The following is a 26,622-nucleotide window of genomic DNA, read 5'->3' on the forward strand; positions in this document are numbered from 1 at the left end:
AAACTACATCTATCTACCCAAGAACAGACAAACATGCAAATCTGAGGGCCCAAAAAACAAACAGGATTGGCTCACAGTGGTGACGTCCCGAAGCTTTGTGATTCGCCCCCTCCCCCCGGAACAGACGTTCGTCAACCTCCCCACACCCAAACTGGTTTCGTCACTAGTACGAGAACATTCCACAAGGCCAGGCGCTCAATGTCTGAGTCGGGAGGGGGTGGCTTGGGGGTTGTTGAAAAGAAAGCGATCTATGCTTCCTCTTTGTCTCCGTCCACCCGCTTCTTAAAAAAACAAATATGTTGACAGTCATATTTTAGTACAGAATTTACTTCATAACCAGATCCAAGACTAATATATAATGTGATAAAGTGATGAGACTTTGCCCTATCACAGTTTCTATATACATTTGGAGATAATCTTTATTGAAGTATTTATTCAGCTATTATTCATTTTTTTATTTTCATGGCTGATAGTGAGATTTAGATTCGCACAAAAAAAAAGATTAACATTGGATTAACGTGTTAAAGATTTAATGAAGCGGTGCAAAACCTAATAACATTTTTATCAGGCTATTTTTAACATGGTTATTTTATGTTCACGTAATAAAATTGATAAACGGGTGGTTTCCCGGACAGGGATTAGAACTTTCCTAGACTAAAATAAGTGTAAGAGCTGTCCAAACTGAAAACTGCTGACATATCTCAAAATACATCAGTGCCTTTGTGCCATCTCAAAAAGCACACAAGTAATGTTTTTTATAGGGCATGTAAGTTAAAAGTACTTACATTTTCTGATTAAACTAAGGCCTAGTCCTGGTTTAAAATAATCACGGTCCGGGAAACCAACCCAAAATGTCTGTAAACCTGTAATGCCTCTGGCTACCACTAGAGGCTCTCGAACACAAGTAATGCTGTCCCCGGACCAAAGGCTATAAAGAGGCAGTTTTTAAGTGCATTATACTTTCTGCAAGTTAACTGGCATCCCAATAACATTTTCTTATTCAGACTGGCAGCTAAAAAGCATAAAACGGAATAAGGCTCAACCAGAAAATTTTATTATCCCCAATTTAATAAATCTAACACTTCTTTTACAGGATTCAAATGACATTAGGGGTGACGCGTGTTCACTTTACCTGATGAAAAACAGGAGCTTGTGAATTGAGACCCTGCTACACATTACAGACTCCTGCTGTTCTCCTGTCAGCCCAATATTAGCTGTGCGAACAGAGAAAAATAAACATTAAAAAAAAAAAAAAAAAGGGATCAACAACTCACATAGTATTTGAGATTCTGTACTTACCAAGTACAAATGATGAGTAAGATAAAACAACACTCACAAACACCCTTTTCATCCATTTATTGGGTAAAAACAATATTAAACATGGTAGAAGTGCAATGTGTTCTTGAGGTGTATGTCACAAAGATAAAATTGATCAAAAATAAGAGTCTGAAACCACATTTGCATGTACACCAAGCCAGAATAATATTTATTGGAGAGAAATTTCAACTAATCTTTTTGCTTTTTCATCTTTTTTCCATTTTTTTCCATTTTTCATTTTTATAAACAAAATCAGAATAAACTTAACATTTTGGGGAGCAAAATGGCATTTGCTTTGTCAAAATTACACATTGAATAACATGACTCTGAAGTGCTATTTTCAACTCTTTTCCTTCATCCCCGTTTTTGAAAAAACCTCCATGGAACTCCAGCGTGCATGCCTACAAAAAACAAAACGATTGACATGTGAACTCGCAATATGCTAAAATTTGTTATTTTGCTTGAATATAACCTAATTCTTATCCAGAAGACTAGTTGTGCATGTTTGTGGGATATAACTGGCCTGCCTCAGGGAGCTTCTTCACTTCTTCGTTGTTATCTCCTTGTCCTGATGAGCCTGAAGAACCGCTACTGCCTCTTCAACCTAAAAGTTCAAATTAACACACCGGCATAATATAACTTTAGATCTTTGCTCACTATTAATCATATTATGGACACTGATGGTTATTCATTTAAGTGTGCAAACCTTAGAGTGCAGAGACTCTGGAGACTCAAGCATGTGCAGTAACTCAGAGTTGTCAATCTCCAACAGCATACCTGTGATCTTCCCCGCAAGGCTGGGATGCATAGCCTGTATCAGGGGGTACAACCGTTCACCTGTATAGGATGCAAAGATGTCCGGCATATAAAGAACATGACAAAGTTGTTTTTTGCTGTTAATCATTTCCTTTCCCTCAAATGTGCATGTGTGTAATACCCAGTAGTTGCTTCTGTTCTTTTAAGGGTGCAGCTGCCAGCATTGAGGCTGTAAGAGGCTCCTGACCCCTCACATGAACCGCAGGTTCTGTATTATGTGCCACCTAAATGAAACAATGAGGTATGCTGAAACAAATGCCGAGAGCATATAGGAACTTAAAGTTAAGCTTTCAGTTTAGCCATCAGGGGGCGCTATAATGTCAGATATGATCTTGAACCAATTTAATAGTGTAATGGAACTATTGTAACATGCCAAGCTCCTTAAAAAAAAGATAAAAGACAAGTTTACTGGCCAAGTGTATTTCGCACATACATAAATGTATTTTTTAAGGTTTGAAAAACCTCTGGAAACTTTGTTTAAATTGTTTAATTCTTCTAAGAAATATTCTGGGTTCCAAACAAGTCAGCTTTTCTGGTATTAAGTCAATTATTACAAAAACAAATTCAAATTGCTGCTAAACAAAAGACATTAGAAACCCACTTGAACCCGTTATAATTTCAAATTTTGTCCACACTGGATGCGGCGCAATGTGACAAACCCATTGAGACAAGCAGGTTGTCTTGTTGCGTCACGTCCGGTGTAGACACGGTGTTTTAAAATCTGAAACAGTGGGGGTGTTGAAAAGAAAGCAGTCTATGCTTTTCTGTGTCTCCGTCCAGTAGCTCATAAAAAAACAAAATCAATGTTTACAGACACAAATCGGGACACAAATTACTTCAAAAACAGAACAAAGACAAAGATTATTTCAAAAAGTAATCATTTTGGATTTCACTCGTGAGAGACTATTACTTAAGATGCCAAAGCATTCAAAATATCTGAAACATGAGTGCCGAGAAAAGGAAGCTTAGCAGCCACAGATGAAAGCATAGCTTGCCCGATTAACCTCTTTCATCAAATAAACAAAAGCAAGTGTTCATCATCTAATGTTTCATGACAACTCACTGCATAGTCGGAAATTAACTTTAAAAATTAAGTTTAGAAAAAAAAGATTTGTTTTGTTACATTTACATAACATAAGCCATTTAAAAAAAATAGATTTTAATGTTATTTTATTATTTTAACAAATTGGTAAGAAATTCAAAGAATAGGTGCAAATCTAATTCGTAGTTTTATTATGGCCATAATTTGTCCTTAAATGTGTTTTAGCTAGAATGCCTCCGTCTACCACTAGGGTCTCTCAAACAGTAACTTTATGGCCTCGGATGGTAAAAAGACAGTTTTGATGTACATTATTACTTACTGCAATTTGACTGGTATCTAGTGTTGTAATGAAATAAAGTACAAACACTCCCAAAACATACTGGAGTCTTTATATTTATGCAGATTCTTTTTAATCCAAGTTGTTCTTTTAGAGGAATAATATTGGGGGTGGGACGGAACTATACTTTTATAAGGTTTTAAATTATAAAGTAAAGATGTGGTTTCTGAACTTGTGTTTTGATAGTTTAGCAATTTGGCAACATCATGTCCCAGAAGAAAGTACTGAGCTTGAGATAAAGCTTTTTCAAAGTTGTCAACTTCTATGTAAGCACCATTTTTTTGCTTTTCTTGCTTAAGCGTATGCCAAATGAATAGATGTAAATGTATTTTTTTTCAATCTTTACGCTAAATTTTTTATTTATTTATTTTTATTAACAACATTTGCTTCAACTTTACTTTAAATACTTAAGTATATTTAATATAAAAACGATACTTAACCCTCATATGGTCCTCGTTTCACCGTATGACCCAACAATTGATGAAGTAATTGTAAAAAATATAAACATTTTTAATAATTTACTTCTCATCTATACATTAATTCTGTGTTTTGGGAGATATTAAGTACTTCGGAAACTATTTAACACAACTTTTCTCAACTATATCATTAGCTTGAATGTGAAATATTACACTTTTTATGAAAAAATCCTTAAATGTGACCCTGGACAACAAAACCAGTCTTGTGTGTCAATTTTGCGAAATTGAGATGTTAACATAATCAGAAAGCTAAATAAATAAGATTTCTATTGATGTATGAGTTGTTAGTATAGGATAATATCTGGCTGAGATACAACCGCTTAAAAATCAGGAATCTGAGAGTGCAAAAAATCTAAATATTGAGAAAATCGCCTCTGAAGTTGTCTATCAGGCCCACCGTAGCAGGCCATCCACTCACAAAAATAAAGTTTTTATATATGTAAGGTAGTAAATTTAAAAAATATTACTTAATATCCGAATGATTTTTGGCATAAAACAAAAATCTATAATTTTGACCCTAACAATGTATTTTTGTCTATTACTAAAAATGTTCCAGTGCTACTTAAGACTGCTTTTGTGATCCAGGGTCACAAATGGTTATCCAAATTCAATTTAAGTTTTTTTCTGGACATTGATCTAGGTCTAAGGCGTAGAATTCTGCCATCTGCTGAGTAGAGATAAACCTAAAAAGTTAATTTTACTGGATGTTGCCAGATGCATGCATCACAACTTTTGTGATAAATTTTGCAGATTTATGTATATATAAACGTTAGAAAAGAGATTCAAATAAATATTCTTTCCTAGTCAATTTTTTTTCCTTTTTGATGCATTTCGAAATCAGTTTGTAATCTCCCTGGCCCCTGGGGAGGTGTGTGTGCGTGTGCTTTAATACATGGTTAACGAGGACACAAATGTGTGTTGACATGTGTATAACAACGTAAACACATTTCCTGTGTCCTCGTATTCTAAATGGACAAAGAAAAACATACTAAATAATGATATTTAAAAAAAAAAAAAGGAAAAAATGCCATAGTTTTCTGTGATGGATAGGGTCAGGGAATAGAATAAGCAGTTTGTACAGTACACATGTTTACATATGTTTAACATTTCTTTTCTACATTGCATATGTGCTCTAGTACCAGGCTTTCATTTATATTGACCTCAAATACCAGATTAATAAAAACTATTTTACATACCTTCAGAACAACTGAATCAAGGCCAGTTTTTTTCATGTGAATAAAGATAGGAATTGCAGAAAGTCATAAAAAATCTTATTCCACCGAGATGAAGGAAACCTTTCTGAACTAAGGACAACTTGATCGGGATCATATTGACGCCAAGCCATATTCTAAAAGGTTACTTTTACTTCTGCCCAAATAATTTACTTCCGCCCAAATAATTTACTTCCTTCAAAGTAATTTTCTGGCAGGATATTTGTACTTTTACTCAGGTATTGCTTTTAGGTACTTTATACAAACACTGGTAGTATCCCAAAAAATAACCTTCTTAAAATGTATGCTTTAAGCGATCAGTCAGAGCTTTACATTAGCAATCAAAGCTTAGGACTTGTAATAAACACTGCACTGCTTTAATATGATGCAAACTGCATCAGTGGTGACATGCATGTTAATTTTACCTGATGAACGACAGGAGCTGGTGCATGGATGACCTGGTGCACATTACGGACTCCGGCGGAATATTTATACTGACTGACTCCTCTGACTGCAGCTCCTCCTGCAGTTCTCCCACCAGCTGTCTGTGTCCCAATGTTAGCTGTCCAAACAAAGAGACATTAAAAAGACAACGCACAGTTAATCCAAAGACAATATAATTAAAATGAGACAAAATAACAACACGCGTTGGTGCTCAATAATATGAAGACCTTACAAAGAATATGTAAATATACAGATCCTTACCCATTCGTTGGTTGTTGTTAACAATTTGAGGGACCTGAGTGGAGGCCTGGCGGACCGTGCTTATGGTGGTTGAGGGTCTGCGTGGCATTGCTTGTCTCACAAACTCAGCAGGGAATGGAGCTGGTGTGGACAATAACAGAAATGAAAACATCTAGTTATATTTTAAATGGACACTGAATAAAAATAACATTACTGAGGGTCTAAAGAATAAACAAACATCATAAACATGGTCTGTTGAAATAAGGTTAAAAACAATATTAAGCAATGGCATCGTAACACTTAAAAACATTCCCCAGAAATGTTTGCTTCCCTACATTCTTCAAGTTATGTTCTTTTGAGTTCAACAGAACAAAGAAATTCATAAAGCAACTATGGTGTCCAAGAACTGTTTAATTACAAGCATTCTTCCAAATATCTTTCTCGGTGTACATCAGAACAAAGAAACGTATACATTTATACATATTTAGAACAACACGAGGCTGAGTAAACAACATAATTTTTATATTTTTTGGGTGAACTGTCCCTTTAAGACACTCACTTCAATTTGTGATTTTAGGTTTCATGTGATGTGACTTTTACCTTGTGTTCTTGGAGCTTGTGCTGGCCAGCGTGGTGCGGGCCGCAGGTTTGGCACAGTATTGTAATAAGAGCGAACCTGATGCTATAAACGCAAAGTTTTACATTAACACAAGAGTGATTAAACAAACACTGCAATAAACACACTCGCATTAACCTAACCTGTGGTACAGAGGTCATGTAGTAACCAGAGCTCTGCTGGTAAGTGTTGGGTATGGCAGGGCCGGGAATGGCTCGAATGCTGGCTAACCTCTGCATGTACTGATTGGTAAGGATGGCCTTTCGCTCTTCTTTTCTTTGGGCGAGTGCCACATATAGCGGTTTGGTGCTAACGATCCGACCATTCATTTCAGTGACTGCCTTCGTGGCCTCTTCAGGAGAAGAAAAACACACAAAGCCAAAGCCCCTGCTGTGCCCCCCATCGGTCATCACCTAGGACATATTCATATTAGTCTTAACATTTATCTTCTGTTGATTATGCTTGTGTATTATAGTCCACTTTACAGTACCTTTGCACTAGTAATTGTTCCATAAGGCGCAAACTCTTTCCTCAACTTCTCATCATCAATGCTGTCATCTAGATTCTTTACATAAAGATTCACCCCCTACAATGAAAGAAACAATGCATACATAACTATTGTTTATTCTGTACGAGTATGTCAAGAATATGGGGAAAAGGCAATAGTGTTTACCTGGTACCGTTGTATGCGCTCCTGCTTTATTTGCTCAAATTTGCGTTTGAGTTCTCCCTGTCTCTCCAGTCTCTTCTGAGCTCTACCCACATACAGCACCCTGCCATTCAAGTCCTTGCCATTCATTTCAGCTACTGCCTAACAGAGCAAAATACTTCATATTCAACAGCACCAGGTTATTCTCACACATACAAGCATAATGTTATATTATCATACCCTTCTGGCATCTTCATGGTTTTCGAAGTTGACGAAACCAAAGCCACGAGAGCGTCCCCTTTCATCAGTCATCACACAAACGCTGAGAGTCTTACCTGTCAATCAAAGGGCGAGTAAATCAATATCCTGTAATAAATCTAATCAAGGTGAGATGTGAAGTAAGTGGTTATATGATCATCTACCAAATTCGCTAAAGATGCTCTTCAACTTCACGGTGTCAACATCTTCACCAAAGTTCTTAATGTAGACGTTGGTGAACTCCATGGCTTTAGCCCCCATCTCTGCCTCACGCTCCTTACGAGACTTAAAATGCCCTACAAAACTGCACATGAAGATTTGTAAGACAAACAGACACAGTAACCAATGTAAAGTTTTAAACACTTATTAGGTTGAGAGTAATGCAATCATATAATAGGAAAATAATAACGCCCTTTAACAACAAATCCAGACAACGGAGCATAAGCAAGGTGTTGCATGAAAGCAGAACAAAAAATATTGTTTATTTACCCTCATGTTATTTCTTCTTTAAAACACAAAATAATATATTTAGAGAAATGTCAAAGTGGTTTTGTGTCCATACAATTGAAGTCAAAAGCCGCCAATGCTATTTGGCTCTCAGGATCCAACAAAATCTTTTGTGTTCTTCAGAAGAAAATCATTCCGTTTTGGAATAACATGAGCATGAGGAAATAAAAGATTTTTTAAATATTTGGATGCACAATCCCTTTTTAAAAAAGCCAAATGTGAAAGAAAAATAAAGAGGTGGTATTCCATTGATAGACTATGATATTTACACTTTACGATCATTCAGAAGCATGCCGTTCATAGTCCCAATAGCTCTGTTGGCTGCTTCCTGAGTCTCAAAGTGCACAAACCCATAACCTTTTGAGCCATTTTCATCACAAACAACCTAGAATGAAAAAAAAACACAACTTCACCATTAAACATAATAGATATATTCCAAAAAAATAGCCTATACAATAAAGTTTTTTTTTTATTCAAATATTTGTCAAGATCACAAATGTTGACGAAAATGGGACATACCTTACATGACAAGATGTTACCAAAAGCAGAAAAAGTGTCATAGAGAGCCTTGTTATCAATAGACTCATCCATGTTCTTGATAAAGATATTTCCCACCCCAGATTTTCTCAGGCCTGGATCTCGCTGCGACCACATGATCCTTATTGGACGACCCTTGATGACTTCATAGTTCATTGTGTCAAGGGCACATTCCGCTAAAAAATAATTAAAATACTGTAATTAGTGAGCACTGAAACATTATTGTCAACAGGAGAGATGGAAATCTTCCTGTTGAAATATTAAACTAATTCAATGACTATTGGGACAACATGAAAGGAAGTCAACAGCATCTCTTTCTATATTCTTGATATCTCTGCATACATTAAATTGTAAACATCACTTGAAGAATTATTAAAACAGCCGTTTGTTTTTATACAGTTTTATCCAAAGGCATCAGAACAACCAGGCTTCTTTTCTCACCATCTGCCGGCTGCTGGAAGTTGATATAAGCATATCCAAGGGACCTGCGTGTAATAACATCACGGCAAACACGAATGGACATGATCTGTCCAGCTGGTGAAAACTTCTGGTAGAGCATGGCCTCAGTGACATCTGGATGAAGATCACCTACATACAGAGAGGCCAAAGGGTATGCTGGACCACTGCTGTTCATCCTTCAGAATCACTCTGCAAACAGGACCATGAAAAGACATTATAATCTTAAAACATGACATTTAACCACTATACCCAATTTAAACCAATTAGGGAGGACATTTTGAAGCCAGTAGGCCACTAAAGACAAATCTGACCAAAAAAAGATTTTTTTACACCCTGCGTTCCATCTCATATAGAACGGAGTTTTGCATACCAAAACTGGCATAGAACACATCATGCACAGTTGTTGTGATCACATTGCAAAGCCATTAATAACTGATGTAGTCACGTCCTGTATACATAAACACGTTTTAATGCATCACATTTTGCGATCAAACAATAATTCGAAGATCCATTTCACTTAGATAGCCTTCTCTACGCAGTTAAAGATAACAACTCATGAGCCATGCGACATGACCAATTAACTCGAAAGCGTTCATCACAACAATTGCCACAAAAATAAGAAACAAAACCGGAAAGATCACTTCAAATCCTAGCATGCGTCTTTCGTTCAAAAACAAATAAGCACGATGAGGATATGTTACTCCTTGCTGATGTTCTTTAAATTGTGATTTAAGCCCTACAACGGATGTAAGAAAACTCTGCCTAATAACGTTACGTACAGTAACCTGGTGTTATTTGGAGCATATGAGCATATCTTTCAGTGCAGATGTAAGAGGTCTCCACCCCGCAAATTTTGCGTCCATTTAATTATTGCTCGAGAAACACCTGAAATTTGTAACGCGCTCTAGTGCGCACCAATTAAATTTTCATCCGTCATCCGCGCGAGAAAATAGTTCCGTTCAGGGTTGCCTCGTACAACTAGTGCCGCAAATTGTTTAAAAATCTAAAGATTGACGGCTGTTAATTTGATGTAGCACGGTCATTACCTACCTGAAGTATAAGAACAGGCAAATTCCCGACAGGATCGTGTTAGGATAGGTGACAAAAGGCATATAGTTGAGGTCAAAAGTTTACATAGGCCTACACCTTGCAGAATGTGTAAAATGTTGCGAATTTAAGAAAAGTAAGAGGCATTTTTAAAATAATGGTTTGTTTTCAATTAGGTACTGCCTTGAACAAATTATTTTAGATAACAGATGATATTAGTCAACATCAAAAAATAGTAAATAATTGTACAAAAAATAAGACAGTTCAAAAGTTTACATACACACGTGATTCTTACTACTGTTTGAAGGCAACTGAACAGTTCATGTCAGATTTTATGTTTTGTGACAGCTGTTGACGAGTTTCTTATTTGGTTTGTTTCTGAGCTATTAAACTCCACTGGACTTTAGAAAAATATTTATTTAGAAAAGACTCTAGAAAATGCACTTTCGCCCTGAAATTACATCTCAAATTACGTAAATTAGACGGCTTGGGTGGGGCATCCGTTAACTCCTCCGCTTCATTTCAAAGTCAAAGCAACATCTTTGATTTTGTTTTTACACGACCAATCAATTCGCAGTGAAAAAACGGAAGCCACGCCCACTAATGTTATCATTGTTGACTGACAGTTGAAGGGGAGGGAGTTAACTCATGCCCCACCCAAGCTATCTTATTTACGTCATTTGAGATGGATAGTAATTTCACGGCGGAAGTGCATTTCAGATCAAGATTCTGAGGGTTTCCCGAGTTTTAAAAAGAAAATTAGACACATTGAAAGCTATTTATCACTGTAAACGATGCAATATTTCATGAAAAAATAAGATATTTGAGCATTAAAAAAAAGACCATTTTGAGCATTGTCATTTTTAATTTCCTTGGGACTTTAAGTAATCGTTATCGTACGTCAGGTCTGTTGTAAGTAATGATTGTTGTTGGTGAATATTTTTGTGTTCCTTTCAACTAAATGAGAAAAAGAAAACGTGTGATGGTAAAAACATGAGATGTAAAGTTTCTCTAGGGAACCCTAGTGGAGCTTGACAACATGTGTTTGCTCTTTTCGGCTCCTGGCCCGATGATAGGTATCCTGAGAGTGACGCGATAAATGACGTCAGTGGGCCTGAAGGCGGAAGTAAGACAATCAACAATTGAACACGGAACAGCGGTTGGCGATATTATAAGTGTCTAAAAACAAGCAGTATCAGAGGGATTGTTTTAGCTTCGTGTAATATTAAAAAATATGTCTGTATTTGGCAAATTGTTTGGCGGTGGGGGGAAAGGCGGAAAAGCCCCCAGCCCACAAGAAGCAATCCAGAAACTCCGCGAGACAGAAGCGATGTTAACGAAGAAACAAGAATACTTAGAACAAAAGATTGGAGCCGAACTAGTAACAGCAAAGAAAAACGGCACGAAAAACAAACGAGGTATGTATTTAACGACAAACCTTCCCATTAAATGGTGTATTTATAACTTTTTATAAATTCTATAATTTTCACTTTTAAAAGCCCTCTCCTTCTACCTGTCACTGATTTCAGTGATGTGATGGCTACACCCTTGCGTGACTTGAGTGCTAATCGAATTTACAAAGTTAATTTTTAAATGTAAGACGTAGATCTGCTAAAAGACTACGAGTAGAGACGATTCAACAATCTACCCTGTTGTTAAGAAGTTGTATTCAGAAGTTTTGGCCTGCTACTGCTCAAATGTCATTACTCATATCACAGTTTTATCATTAGTGTCACGTGGTGTGTTGTGATTGTGAAATACCTGTCATTTAAACAGGAAACATCCTAACACACATGAGTCGAATTGATGTTCTATCTACAGACGGTGTTTAAAAGAGAATCAGAACATTTCTTAACATCATTACATTAAATTAAATATAAAAATGACAAACTCAAAATAAATACTAGATCTTAAATGATACTCAGTATCAGTTCATTTTATGAAGTGGCGAGGGCAACCCATGAAGAATTCATCCACACTTCAGAAATCATTCTGAATCATTCAAAATCATTCAGAACAACAGATTTTTGTGCTTGACTCACACCAGTGACCTTCCTGGCTATTGTAACCAGTTCATCAAGTTTTATCCTGCCAAATGGTTAGATGTCTGAACAAGGCCACAATACAGAAAGATAGGGCAGGTCTAATAAAAGTCATTAAGGAAATTATTTGTTTTCCTACAGAAGTGCAGTAACTACTAAGGATTTTTACAAAAACATAATTGTTCATGGTTGCTTTTAGATGTTATCAGTAACGGTATCAAAGTATTTAAGTATGGTTTTATCCATATTAAACACCTACGATTTTTTGTTACGGACATAAAAATATGTTGCTGTGAAAGTATCCATATTGAATTTGCTGCCTTTTTAAAGCTGCTTTACAGGCTCTGAAAAGAAAGAAGCGATATGAAAAGCAGCTTGCTCAGATTGATGGCACTCTTTCCACCATTGAGTTCCAGCGAGAAGCATTAGAGAATGCTAATACAAATACAGAAGTGCTTAAGAACATGGGCTTTGCCGCCAAGGCCATGAAGACTGCCCATGAAAATATGTAAGATATTGAAATTTCACCTCAAATCTCATGAAGTTTGACTGGAACAGAACAGTTATTTTTAGTAATTTGGACTTGCTATATATTTTTCAGGGATATAGACAAAGTAGATGACCTTATGCAAGATATCACAGAGCAGCAGGAATTAGCACAGGAAATTTCGGATGCTATTTCAAGGCCTGTCGGCTTTGGAGAAGATTTTGATGAGGTATGTCAAGATGTCCATACGCTTCACCAAATGAGGTTAACGAGGTGTTCTGGTCTGTACCAACCTCCTAAACGGCGCCATAAACAGCAACATGGCATACAGTTTGCACAGAGACCGCTTTGCTGTATTTTGACTGAACAATATATATATTTTTTCTAGGATGAGCTCTTGGCTGAACTGGAGGAGTTGGAACAAGAGGAGCTAGACAAGAACCTGCTGGAAATTGGTGGCACGGAGGATGTACCTCTGCCCAATGTGCCTTCAAACCCATTACCCAAAAAAACAGGTGTTGTGCTGTTTAGTACATATATACACTGAACATACATTTCAATATATTTGAAATTGCTTTTAGTTATTAATTTTATTGTATGAAATGGCACAGAATACTTACTTCGTATAAGGGAATTAGGTGTTATGAAACCTGATGTCACCTGACAGCCCTATGTAAACGACATGTGACCACAGTCTACAGATTCTTTGTTTAGACAGTCAGAAGACGGTTCAGTTTTATAAGCAGTTGTTAGCTTATCAAATAAGAACGCTGTTTTGTCATCATTGCTTTTAAAAAAAATATTGTTTTTTTTTCTCTTGGTGAAAGATCCAGATCGTCTAACACTAATTTCAGCACAGAGCCTATGTAAAATTATTCCATATTGCTGACTATAATTGTTAGACAGGCAATTTTTACATTATGATAAAATGCATTTCATAATACCCTATGTAAACTCTGTAAATTTCTGTATCTCTAAACACAATGGTACTGAATACTGGATCATCGACTGCTGATTATCGACTGTTGAATGCATATTAATTAAATCAGGAGGGGAAGTCATGCTATATTAAACTCACACACTTAAAAATACATTAAAATAGTTGCATATACGATACCACTTGTCTTAAACTAAATCTTTATAAGCTTCTGTCTTTGTGTCTATCCAGCTCAAAAAAAGAGAGAAGAGGAGGATGAGGATGACATGGAAGAACTAAAAGCATGGGCAATGTGAACTCACTCCAGACTGACAGACTCTCTTGCTTGTCGTGGTTAGGGTCTATACACAAACCTGAGCACCTTCAGAGGGTCAACACTACAAAACAATTACCAGTGTGGCTAAAAGAAGTCAAGAGTTTCAAACTCAAATGGATATGAAAGGTTTTAAAGTTAAACGGACAATGCAATCTGATAACATAAGATGTGAGGTTACCCTAAAATATTTGGTAAAGCTTATTTAAACAATGCATTGTGGTTTATAACCATTACTCGTCTCATAGAATTTATTTAATGTGTTACTTTGGAAATACAAAGTTGACATAAATCATCTGACAAAATGGATTTGTTACTTGTTTATTTCAGTCTTTGATCACAATCTTAATTAGTACCTCCCCATCGACACCCCATTGTGTATAGTTTGGTGCGAAGTCCAAATTGTTTAAGAAAATTACCTAGGTCTCTCCTGTTATGCTTTTTCTTGCCTTCATTGATGTGCTGAGCATTTTAATCATCAGTTGGCAGTAGTTGGTTGTACTTGTTAAAAAATAAATATATATATATTACATTTTTCTTTTGAGAGCATACTTATTTTGAAAAATGCTGTATCTGTTCTGTTTAGGTTGAGACATAAGTTGCGAATGTGCACATTTGTGTGTTTGACATTTTCAGATGGCTTTTACTTGAGAGATCATTAAACTTTTGGATTCCTTCTGTTGTTGTCAGTCTTTTATGTGGTATTTAGAAAATTTATATCGTCCACTCTTACAGCCCCTCCTCTCCCACCCGCCACCCCCCCCAGCCCCCCCCCCCGAAAGAAAATTGAGTACGGATGTGTCTGCTGTGCTATGTGCCTTATTGCTATGTGCCTGAGTGTCTGTATATAATAGATCTATTGGATAAGTTCGGCATGATACACGTATTGCAGCTAGACAGTGTAATACACTTAAACATTTTCTTTTGTCTGTCCTGCCTTTAAAAGCCCCCTGTTGTGTATTCCCCTATCCCAAGTGTCGGATGAGTTTACTTTTTAATAAAGTGTATCGCTGCTGTCTTCTGCAAAGAAAATCATTTGTTTTCCTGTTTTTATTCAAAAAGCATTACACATTTAGAGATACGGCCAGACCTCATATAAAAAGTGACTTTTCATTTCATACACTTTTAATTCAGAGTGTGTGATCCCTGGGATCGAACCCACAACAATGAGCTGCGAGCTCAGGAACTATTATTTTTACAAGTCACAAATAAACCGTTTACGTGTTTATTTGTTAGACACAGTTTAAATAGTCCCTGACTTATCAAGTCTCTTTGCTGACCCTAGGACAGTCGCATTGTTGTCGTCTGTCGTGTTCGTGACGCAATGACCCGTCGCCTGAAGCACGCATGCGCATTGCCCTCTAAGCTTCCTTGCGCTGATGCAAGAGTGAATGCTGGATGTCTGGTTAACCGAGTGATTGAAATTGAATTACACGAGAATAGCTTTTTGATTAAGCCATCATGTCAGAAGACGAGGTATTGTGCCATTTTATTCCTGTATTTGTCATTATTCTCACTCGTCTGTAGATTGTGAGAAAGCTTGCCAGTTGCAATGCTGCTGACTTTGACGTGCAGTATGTTTCATATAAAACTACGTGTTTTTAATTTATAATAAATATGTTACATGATAATTATTGCGTTATTTATTGAATATAGTATAAAGGGAAACATATCATTAAGAGTAAGGTTATCCTTTGCTTAAAAAACAGTTAAGCAATGTATTTTAAGCATTTCCTTCCTTCAGTACGTTGAGGTCTAATTGAAAACAAGCATGGTGCTTTATTATGTGTCTTCAGATCTTATTCGACCCTACTTCATCCAAGAAAAAGAAGAAGAAGAAGAAGCCCTTCATGCTGGATGAGGATGGTGATGGACTTGGTGAGGAGGTTCAGCAGGCTGAACAGCGTGAGGTTGAGCCTGAAGCAGGAGAGGAACGAGAAATGGAGCTAGATGAAGATGAGTTTAAGAAAAGGGGTGAGAGGATTGATGCTAGTGTTATCATGCAGTGTTTTAAATGCATTTAAATAAGAATCAAGATTTAATCATGACAGTTTACATCACAGTTTGTCTCCATAGAGCCTTCGGATGATTTGGACGATCTAAATTTCTTTAATCAGAAGAAAAAGAAAAAGAAACCAAAGAAAGTGTTTGATAATGACATAGAAGAAGGCATAACGGTTAGTTATTAACCAATACAGCTGTCAACAGCTATCTGCATTTGGTGTTCATAATCTCATTTTCTCAAAAATATTAGACTGATTTTCTATTCTATTGACCCCTAATTTTGTTTGTATGGTGACCAGGAGCTGAAAATCGAAGGAGAACAACAGGAGTTAATGGAGGAAGAGGATTTGGACCTGATGCTACCAGCTAAGAAAAAGAAAGCTAAAAAAGTGGAATTTGTTGAAGAAAGTGACACTGTTGAAAAAGATGATGGTATGAAGATAGACACAATTTGATCATTTGATCAATGTCAGTAAAAATAAATAGTAGTAGTTTGTCACACTATGATGGTCAGTAGTGCTTTGATACATGTATGGATGTTATCGGAACTCCACATAACTTAAATATTTATTATTTAAAGTCACTGAAGATGATAAAAACTCTGATGGCATCACATTCAGCTCACTGTCGGGTCCAGCATGGGCAGATTCAGAGAGAGACTACACATATGATGAGGTATGATAATAATACGAGGCAGAATACCCAAGACAGAAATGTCTTTCTCACCTATCTTCTGCTCTGCTCAAGGCATCTAGATGTAAGTTTGCTTCAGCCTTCTGTGTCCTTTAACAGTTGTTAAGCCGAGTGTTTAACATCATGAGGGAGAAGAATCCTGATATGGTGGCAGGTGAGAAGAGAAAGTTTGTGATGAAGCCTCCTCAGGTGGTCCGAGTTGGGAGCAAGAAAACATCCTTCGTCAACTTTACTGACATCTGCAAACTGTGAGTCCAAAATTCTGAGAAAAACTGAAAATAACTTTGAAATGGACTTCCACGGCTGTATATGTACAACTTAACTAACAGGCCTAACGTCTCAATAATATTGGCCTTTTTGCTATTAAATAAGTTTTTGTTTGTGTATCTGCAGGTTGCATCGACAGCCCAAGCATCTTTTGGCATTCCTGTTAGCCGAGTTAGGAACGAGGTAAACCTTTAAATTCTGTTGTTTTCAATTGTTTGGATTTGTAAAGGTGGAAAGTGATTATGTGATTAAGTGATTTTGTAAATGGTTTGTTTTCTCTTTTTAGTGGGTCGATAGATGGAAATAACCAGCTTGTGATCAAAGGACGTTTTCAACAGAAACAAATAGAGAATGTTTTGAGAAGATATATAAGTAAGTCAAGGAGATATAAAATTTTGTGAATACAAGCACAAAGTAAAAGGTTGACTTGTAGATAAAACATTAATTCTATAGTCTATGTAAATACAATTACATCACCAATAGTAGAGTTGAGCCGGATACTCGGCTGAAACGAGAATCCGGTACGGATAAAGCACTTTTGCCGAGTACGAGTACTATACGAGTAATACGAGTCAATATCTGTGCTCGGATTGATTAAAAATCCTCATTGGGTAGCTGACTGTGTCTGCGTTCTGTGATAGTCACAGCGCCCCTCCCCTACACACATACAGATGTATTGTGTTGCTGACTGTGTTCGCAGCTCTCTCTCTCTCTGTCTCTCCCTCAGTCACTCAGGTTCGCGGATCTTTTCCATTAACATTTAGGTCTCTTCAGCTTCAGGTTTGTTTTTATTTCGGTTTGTAGTACTTACTTATTAACCAGTAGAGTTTGGTAAACGTGGGGTTTGTTCAGACGTGGTGCTTGGTAGAATGCGACTCGCGTTGCGTCTCTGCCTGTCTTTTTTAAACCGTTAGCTGGCTCTAACCAGTTTTTAATTAAAAGTTAAAAAAATAAAGTTATGTTGAGATGAAAACTCTTGTTCATTACATTTTACTTCATAATTGCAACCGCATGTGTTGTATTCATTGTTGCAAAACTTATTCTGTATATAGTTCGTTTGTCATCGTGATCAAAACCATTGATCTGAAGCTCAATGCTGATGCTGTCATGTAAATATTTTTCTAATTAGCATTAAATATAACAATTTCTGATCAACCCATATCAATTGCATGCTTAAAATAACATACCGGTTAAAGCCCCGCCCATCTCAAGACAACCCGACCCAATTTCCGGGTTAAATCCCGCCCACTTCCTGGTTAGGCCCCGCCCAGTCCGAGTACAGATACGGATACAGATAATTCATATGGTTAACAGATACAGATACAGATACAGATAATTCTTTACTCGCTCATCCCTAACCAATAGTACAATATAGGGCTTTTCACACTGCACTTAACCCCGGGTTATCTTCATTCTTAACCCAGGAAAACTAATTTTGACACTTGAAATTTTGAAGCGAGGTTATCCCCGCATTTTACCCGGATGAAACCCGCATTGTGATGCCAACGTGTGCAGTATGAAACGAAGCTGGGGTAGAATGATACTACCAGATGCTTGGCAACCCAATCAAAAACTGAACAGTGCTTACCTTTTTTCACAAGCTGTGTACAGTCACAGAAACTCTGTGCACTGTGAAACATTCCTTTGAGTTTTTATTTATTTGAGTAAGTAACGTCTTAGGAGTCTTAAAACAGACAAAAAGGATTTACAAGGGCGTCATTCTTCCCCGGATGCGGAACAACAAGGTTTTCAGTTATTGACCATGCACTATTTTTATTCAATCAGTTTGATGCTGCAGTATTTATCCAATCATGACTGTTGACACTGCAAATAAGAATGTTAACCAAGTGTTTAGTGATGTACAGTGTGAAACATCAGGTTATGAATACCCAGGGTTATCTCTTAACCCCTGTTAAATTATAAGCAGTGTGAAATGGAAACAGATAACCCAGGATTCTGTTTAACTGGGGCAAAGAATAACCCGGGGTTAACGGTTTTCCGTGATTTCCCCCAATTGCTTCAAACCTGTGATTATGGAAAAAAAATCTTATAATATCAGTCAGCCTTTATTTCCGATATTTCCAGATTTAAAAATACTCCTGATAAATAGTCTGTTTGCAAGCAGCAGAAAGCTCTGTAAGCAAACACACAGTGAGACCAAGTGTTGTATACTCTGCTCTGTGCATAATAGCAGAGGTGGGGCTAAGTCACATATGGTCAAGTCCAAGCAAGTCTCAAATCTTAACCATCAAGTCTCGATTCACAGTTTAGACAAATCAAGCAAGTCAAGTCAAGGGTTCACCCTAAGCAGGTCAAGTTGAGTCCTGATAAGTTTCAAGTCAAGTCACAGTACTAAGATAAAAAGGGGTTCATTTTTATTTTTGCACAGAAAAGATGAGCTTATATACTGTACATATATTGAGGAAAATCAATTGTAAATATAAATTCATTTTAAGTGATGATCACTTGCCTATGTATGTGCTCAAAGTTTGGTTCCAGCAGACACACATTTTCATATGTTTACATAGACACAGAAATGGAAATACTTGTATCTGATAGAATGTAAAACTTAAGCATTTATAGAGGCTATGATGAACCTTATAAACTAAGAATTGTGACTGAAAATCTGCCTATTATATGTTTTATAAATATGATGTTGTAATACTTGTGCTGTCCATTATAGGGCACAGTAAAGTTAGGCCTATATGGAATTTACATCAGTTATGGGAATCTCATATCATTTTATTGACTTTGATCTTGAATATTGTTAATCAAAATGAACAGATCTTTTTCATTTTGGCAGAATATAAATAAAATGTATGTTAATATAGCCCACTTATGAATTATGATACTTAATCGTCATCTCTGCGGTGGACCCGCACACGCAGTCCACTAACACTTGAAAATGCGCACATTTAATATAGACATTAGCCTACATGTAATAGAGAGGCCCTTTATTTTAAGATGACCCCCAACATTAAAATTCGGGCTACACCACTGTTATAGCCAAATTCCCCTATATATCTTCTTATGAGATGAGACGTAAGGTTAGGCCTATCAGTGATGATCGATGATCACATTTCTTATAATAAAGAAAAAACCAAGGCCAAATTATGACAGACAGAAACGATTAATTAATTACATTAGCAATCGTTGTAAGGATATAAAGACATTACTTTCTTACCCCTCCTTGTGGTTCTTGAAATGTTGGATGAAATTTGACATTGTGGTTGTCGTGTCAGATAGACTTACGTTGCATACTCTGCATCTGGCAAATCTTTTTTTATTGGCAAGGTCCAGTTCAAAGTCCTTAATTCCAAATGTGACTATTTGTGGAGCTCGACTGTTGTCTGCCATGTTTGGTGCGGTTTGAAGTGTGCAGCGTTAAAGGCACAGGCGCTGATCAAAGTCCTGCCGAGTCACAATAATTATTTTTAAAACAAATTTTATTACTTTATTTTACTGTATTAAAAGTTCAGGTCATTATCGAGTATTCCACTAAAAGTCAAGTTTCAAGTCACTTGCTCTCAAGTCAAGTTAAGTAATTTCCTTAGTTCAATCAAGCAAGTCGCAAGTCCTGAAAATTGTGACTCGAGTCAGACCCGAGTCAAGTCATGTGACTCGAGTCCCCCACCTCTGCATAATAGCATCAAGTGAATAAAAAACACTATATTGACCTGTGTTCTGTTTACTATCATGTGTCATGCATTTTTGTGATGATATAAGATGAATGAAAATGCACCAGGGTTCGATAGAATCAAGCTGAGACACCAAACGAATGGTGCGAGGAGCGTCAGGAACAATAACATTCGGATACACATGTGGTGCATCCGAAATCGCATGCTGTGACAGTATGTTCTGAATTTGAATAAGTACCTACCTATAGGCCATTATAACAGTACGTTCAATATACAATTGTGTTCAAATTAACCCCAATCAAATTAATTCAACCCCCAATGCTGTAAATGGTTTTAGGGAATTTATTGTACATTTGTAATTGTATTCAGAATGAAATCCTACAAGTACTTCTTAAAGAACCATATGCAACTAAAATGACATCAATTAGTTTTGTAATACAGTAGTAAATGTTTCTTTTGTGAATTCTTCATTGACATAATTATTCAACCCCTTAAAGACTACCACTCTGAAGAACAGAGGTTCAATGCTGTGGATATCAGGGAGCAGCAATAAAGCTTAATAAGCACCAATTAGGCAGCTTTAAAATGACTGTGATACTCAGCTCCTTCTAGACATTTACTGGTGTGGTTACAAACATGGTGAGGTCAAGAGAATGGTCCAGGAAGACAAGAGAACAGGTGATTACTCTTCACAGGAAGGGCAATGGCTATAAGAAGATTGCAAAGATGTTAAACATACCCAGAGACACCATAGGAAGCATCATTTGCAAATTCAAGGCAAAGGGCACTGTTGAAACGCTACCTGGTCTTGGCAGAAAGAAGATGCTGACTTCGACTGCTGTGCGCTACCTGAAGCGTAGAGTGGAGAAAAGTCCCCGTGTGACTGCTGAGGAACTGAGAAAAGATTTGTCAGATGTGTGTACTGAAGTTTCTGCTCAGACAATACGGCGCACCCTGCGTAATGAAGGCCTCCATGCCAGAACTCCCAGGCGCACCCCCTTGCTGTCCCCAAAGAATAAGAAGAGTCGACTGCAGTATGCCAAAAGTCATGTGGACAAACCACAGAATTTTTGGGAAAGTGTTCTGTGGACTGATGAAACAAAATTAGAACTGTTTGGGCCCATGGATCAACGCTATGTTTGGAGGAGGAAGAACAAGGCCTATGAAGAAGATAAGACCTTGCCTACTGTGAAGCATGGCGGGGGGTCAATCATGCTTTGGGGCTGTTTTGCTTCTGCAGGTACTGGGAAGCTTCAGCGTGCGCAAGGTACCATGAATTCTCTTCAGTACCAGGAGATATTGGATGACAATGTGATGCAGTCCGTCACAAACCTGAGGCTTGGAAGACGTTGGACCTTTCAACAGGACAATGATCCCAAGCATACCTCCAAGTCCACTAGAGCATGATCGCAGATTAAAGGCTGGAACATTTGTGTTCAAGTTTGGAGTTGTCCAAGTGGCCATCGCAGTCACCAGACTTAAATCCAATTGAGAACCTCTGGTGGGACTTAAAGAAAGCAGTTGCAGTGCGGAAGCCTAAGAATGTGACTGAACTGGAGGCTTTTGCCCATGACGAATGGGCGAAGATACCCGTAGATCGCTGCAAGACACTTGTGTCAAGCTATGCTTCACGTTCAAAAGCTGTTATAACTGTAAAAGGATGTTGTACTAAGTACTAAGATTGAATGTCACTTGGGGGTTGAATAAAACTGATAATGATGTGAGCTCAGAAAAGACATTTGTGGTTATTTCATTATAAATGTTATGTTATATTTGTCTGACCTACACGTGCCTCTTTGATTTAATTGTAAGCAGGATGACTGAATGATCATAATCAATGTCAAACCGACCAAAACAATCAATTTCAGTGGGGGTTGAATAATTTTGAACACAACTGTAGTATGAGTGGGAGTAGGACATACTGTGTCCACCATGTTTTATGTTCATGTGACCCGTATGCTCTTTGACCTGTGACGTATTTACAACAACCTATACATGAGCGTTGATAAAACATCATTTGTTCTCAAGAAATTCATTTATTTGCACTTACATTAAAAACGGACGTCCGCCTTAAAGTTTTTCGCTATATTTATTTGATTTACTTTTGAAATTTGAGTGTGAATAAATACAGAATACAATATTAGGAAAATACTATACAATGGGCATGTACTATGAAAATATGACAGTCGGTATGTACTATGAACAATATAAACAGAAGGCTATATACTGTGAACATTAATGTACAGGTGGTTATGAACAGATAACAATATAGACTATACAATAGTGCAAGTGACTTGAGTGTGCATAAGTTACAGACATTAGCTATTAAAGTTACAGTGCAGTAGATGAGTTGATGCGGTTATTGAAGTTATAGTGCAATACATGAGTAGATGCAGTTATACAGTTACAGTGCAGTAGATGAGTTAGTGCAGTTATTGAAGTTACAGTGCAGTAGATGCGTTAATGCAGTTTATGAAGTTACAGTGCAGTAGATGCGTTAATGCGGTTATTAAGGTTACAGTGCAGTAGATGAGTTAGTGCAGTTATTGATGTTACAGTGCAGTAGATGAGTTGATGCGGTTATTCAAGTTATAGTGCAATACATGAGTAGATGCAGTTATACAGTTACAGTGCAGTAGATGAGTTAGTGCAGTTATTGAAGTTACAGTGCAGTAGATGCGTTAATGCAGTTAATGAAGTTACAGTGCAGTAGATGCGTTAATGCGGTTATTAAGGTTACAGTGCAGTAGATGAGTTAGTGCAGTTATTGATGTTACAGTGCAGTAGATGCGTTAATGCGGTTATTAAGGTTACAGTGCAGTAGATGAGTTAATGCAGTTATTGAAGTTATAGTGCAATAGATGAGTAGATGCAGTTAGTTATGCAATAGATGCAGTAATGCAATAGATGAGTTACACTACAGTAGAGAAGTTGGTGCAGTTATGAAAGTTACAGTGCAGTAGATGAGGTTATGCAGTTATGAGAGTAGTCCATTAGTGCAAATGAGCATTCAGTGTAATATTCCTGGTTTGCAAGTGAGCAGTATAGAGTGCAAATGATGCTATGTGTGTGTAAACTGTCCGGTAGAGCAGATAACTTGAAGTCAGTATGTAGTAGAGTAGGCGGGGCGAGACCGTGGTTCGAGTCCGGTGAGTAATTGTGAATTAGCGCCAGCTGTGCGCACACCGGCCTCGAATCACGTAGGAGATGGGAGCATATAAAAGGAACGAGCGACCGGACCGTCGAAGAGAGAGGACCGGGCCTGAACTTGTGTTATGTTTGTATTTGTATTTATATTATGTTTTGTTCGCCGGCGGTCGTCCGTGAGGGGCCGCCGGCTGTTATATTAATTTATTAAATGTTTAAAATGTCTTCCGGTTCCCGCCTCCTTCATTCCATTTTATTGAGATGTGTTACACAGTACTTCATGTTATCTGCTCTGTACACACTGTAAAATGTACACTGTAAAGTGTGTACCGTTCAGTCATGCATGGCAGCCCTGTAGTGCACTGTAAACAATGTAATAGCAGCATTACAGTTAAAGTTATGAGGGGTAGTGGAATCAGTGGGGAGCAGAGTTCAATAGTGAAACAGTTCTGGGAAAAAAGCTGTTTCCTAGTCTGCTGGTTCTTGTCCGGAGACACCTGAAGCGCCTACCGGAAGGCAGGAGAGTAAACAGTCTATGAGCGGGGTGAGAGGAGTCCTTGATAATGCTGCGAGCTCTACGCAGACAGCGTTTCTTTTGGATGTCCTCAATGGAAGGGAGTGTAATTATACGCTAGACATTAAAGTACCTTAAAAATGTCTCTGTTTATCTTTACTGACAGACAAACCTTCAGTTCGCACCGAAGTAGATTTAAAATAAATAAAGAAATCTGGCCAATCAGAGGCCCCTAAACAGGTGGGGTCCCTAGGATGCAGCCTAGGCAAGCCTTTGCGTAAATTGCGCCTGTCAGTCAGTACTGGTCCTCATATAGCACTGGATAAATTCCATATCTTCTTAGTCTTTGTTTGGCTAAATTGTTTTATTTGGTTTAAGAACAAAGGTTTAGTTTAGTTATCTTTGCGGTGGAATGCTACCATGCTGCTGTTCTTAACAATGTTTTGTTTTCACAGAGGAATATGTGACATGTCATACTTGCCGCTCACCAGATACAATTCTTCAGAAGGACACGCGTCTCTACTTCCTGCAGTGTGAAACCTGTCACTCTCGTTGCTCTGTAGCTAGCATCAAGACCGGTTTCCAGGCCGTCACTGGAAAAAGAGCTCAGCTTCGAGCCAAAGCCAACTAATACAATGATCATGTTCTGGTCTCTTCCCCACACTGATGCACTGCCTCTCTGGCTGACAAGGCTCAATCCCTCCCTGCTTCTGCCCTCTGACGTGGGTGATTTGATCCAGTGTGTGGATCTCTGGAATAAACTGTTTTAAAGTTTTGGATGTAATTTCTATGAATATAATCGAGTGTGAATCTAGAGGGCTGTAGTAAACAGGCTGTCTTTGCTTTGCCTCTTCTGTTTATCGTCTCACCTCTAGACATATTATGCATAGTTTTTTTTCTGCATTCAGCATATGAACACTAAAGGAGGTTAAGTTAATTTACACTCGCAGAGTATTTATATTTCAGAGAAATATGCAAGGATATTATTGGATGGAAATAGTACAGATCTTTCAAGATGTGAAGATTTACATATTCTCCTTTGTTCCTTTGGAAAGTAAGCTTGTTATATATGACTTGTCTTTTATCAAAGAAAGAGTGAATCTGAAAAACTCAAAATTTTAACTGGTGCATTTATGCACAAGGAGAATGTTCAGAGATTTTGATTTGGTCTTGTTTTGAGAGTTCAACACAAGTGTGAGTCTCCTCTGAGCACTAGAAAATAAGAGTTTTTATTTAGTTAAACAGAAAACAACAAATTGTATTGTTTTCTTACTTTAACATTGATTGGTCCGGGCATGTTTTACAGTTCCTAGATTCAAGTAGAAGTAATGGCTTTTGGTTGACATTTGAAAGATTTTTCAAATTAAAATAATAAGGAAAATTCTTCGTGATTTTTTTCCTTTATTTTTTGTTTCGCTGTTTTCTTTAAATCTTTTGTGACTTTGTGAGTATGTCAATCAATGCATGGCAATATTCAGAATATCAGGCTAATTAAGTGTAAGTTTGTTTGCATCTTTCACCAAACATTTTCATATACACTTGCATATTTCTATAGCCAAGTTTGTTTAGAAAAAGTACAGTTATATCAGTATTCGAATGTCAAACACTATGCATCAATATTTGTAAGTGAGCCCCTTTGGTAACACTTATAAAGCTGAGATACCTTTGTGCATTATTGTGCAATTTTTTTCAAGGTTGGGTGTATTTAGTCATATAATTAAATATAATGCCTTATCATCAGATACTTAATATTTGTGAAACCTATTTCAAATTTAATCACAATAAATAAAAGTGTATTATTTCAGTGGAAGTGTTTGATTCAGGATAGAATAATATGATGTTTGAGGCCACCTTTATATCTTAAAGTATGAAAAGCAAACTTGTGTATACTTTCAAGTCAGCTCAGTTTTATTGTCATTCTGTTATATGTGGGACATACAAAGGAATTAAATGTCTCACATGACCACAATGTTGCATATTCAACCTCCGAAGAGCTAACGTCCAGAAGATTTCAGTTCCGACCCAATCAAACACACCTGAACCATCTTTTCAAGGGATTCAGGATTGTTTTAGGAGCTGAAGTCAATGCAGGACAGCTCTCCAAGAGCATGGATGGAGCCAAATATCTATACATAAATATTATACAAATACTTTTAAATGAGTAAAAAATTGGCCCTTAACCAATGAGCTAAGAATTCAAGTCCATGTTTACCTGCAAAATATTTTATTTATTGATATAGTGCTTTTCACAATTTTCCTTGTTGCAAAGCAGCTTTACATACAGACATCATATTAAAAACTTAATAATGAAAATACAAGGGGGGAAATTAAATGAGTATATGGTATTAAGATACATGGTTTTATTGTAATTTTTTTTTTCTAAGCAATGTACACTGATAAATTTAACTGAAATAAATTCTATGATTTTAAGAAACTGTCAATAATTTAATTTAAGTATTTAATGTAGGTATATTATTACTTTAAGTATTTTAATCAGGACTGAAAACCTAAAATTACAATATGAAATAACAGTTTGCAACAATACCAAAACGTGCAGAAATAATATATTTGGTAAAGTATGGTAACTTGCATGTATGTTGTTGAAGTCAAGTAATTTATATGTA

The 26,622-nt window shown here is 37.0% G+C and overlaps 3 protein-coding genes across 5 annotated transcripts; 2 read left to right on the plus strand and 1 right to left on the minus strand.

Moving 5' to 3' along the window:
* Window positions 1–1,356: 1,356 nt before the first annotated feature.
* On the minus strand, window positions 1,357–10,171 carry pabpc1l (poly(A) binding protein, cytoplasmic 1-like). Of its 3 annotated transcripts, none has more exons than XM_056772321.1 (16): window positions 9,960–10,171; window positions 8,892–9,098; window positions 8,433–8,626; window positions 8,183–8,298; window positions 7,571–7,710; window positions 7,389–7,483; window positions 7,173–7,310; window positions 6,990–7,085; window positions 6,643–6,912; window positions 6,484–6,565; window positions 5,905–6,024; window positions 5,625–5,761; window positions 2,255–2,357; window positions 2,024–2,154; window positions 1,841–1,921; window positions 1,357–1,718 (listed from the first exon to the last, which is right to left on the minus strand). In XM_056772321.1, exons 2-15 carry the CDS (start codon window positions 9,082–9,084, stop codon window positions 1,859–1,861), a joined length of 1,878 nt encoding a protein of 625 aa, XP_056628299.1. In that variant the 5' UTR covers window positions 9,085–9,098; window positions 9,960–10,171; the 3' UTR covers window positions 1,357–1,718; window positions 1,841–1,858. The 3 variants fall into 3 exon arrangements, with proteins under 3 accessions (XP_056628299.1, XP_056628298.1, XP_056628300.1); XM_056772320.1 differs by lacking the exon at window positions 9,960–10,171 and adding an exon at window positions 9,689–9,923; XM_056772322.1 differs by lacking the exon at window positions 9,960–10,171 and adding an exon at window positions 9,280–9,677.
* An 872-nt stretch (window positions 10,172–11,043) lies between these two features.
* Window positions 11,044–14,413, plus strand: chmp4bb (charged multivesicular body protein 4Bb). The gene is made up of 5 exons (XM_056772324.1): window positions 11,044–11,374; window positions 12,329–12,506; window positions 12,600–12,714; window positions 12,874–13,000; window positions 13,654–14,413. The coding sequence occupies exons 1-5, from the start codon at window positions 11,191–11,193 to the stop codon at window positions 13,716–13,718; spliced, it is 669 nt and encodes a 222-aa protein (XP_056628302.1). The 5' UTR covers window positions 11,044–11,190; the 3' UTR covers window positions 13,719–14,413.
* Window positions 14,414–15,065: 652 nt separating this feature from the next.
* Window positions 15,066–25,802, plus strand: LOC130439782 (eukaryotic translation initiation factor 2 subunit 2-like). The gene is made up of 9 exons (XM_056772323.1): window positions 15,066–15,211; window positions 15,532–15,709; window positions 15,812–15,912; window positions 16,039–16,171; window positions 16,320–16,414; window positions 16,532–16,680; window positions 16,826–16,882; window positions 16,986–17,071; window positions 24,454–25,802. The coding sequence occupies exons 1-9, from the start codon at window positions 15,197–15,199 to the stop codon at window positions 24,627–24,629; spliced, it is 990 nt and encodes a 329-aa protein (XP_056628301.1). The 5' UTR covers window positions 15,066–15,196; the 3' UTR covers window positions 24,630–25,802.
* The last annotated feature ends 820 nt before the right edge of the window (window positions 25,803–26,622 follow it).

This window comes from Triplophysa dalaica, chromosome 18 (genome assembly GCF_015846415.1).
Source record: "Triplophysa dalaica isolate WHDGS20190420 chromosome 18, ASM1584641v1, whole genome shotgun sequence".
NCBI classification, from domain to species: domain Eukaryota; kingdom Metazoa; phylum Chordata; class Actinopteri; order Cypriniformes; family Nemacheilidae; genus Triplophysa; species Triplophysa dalaica.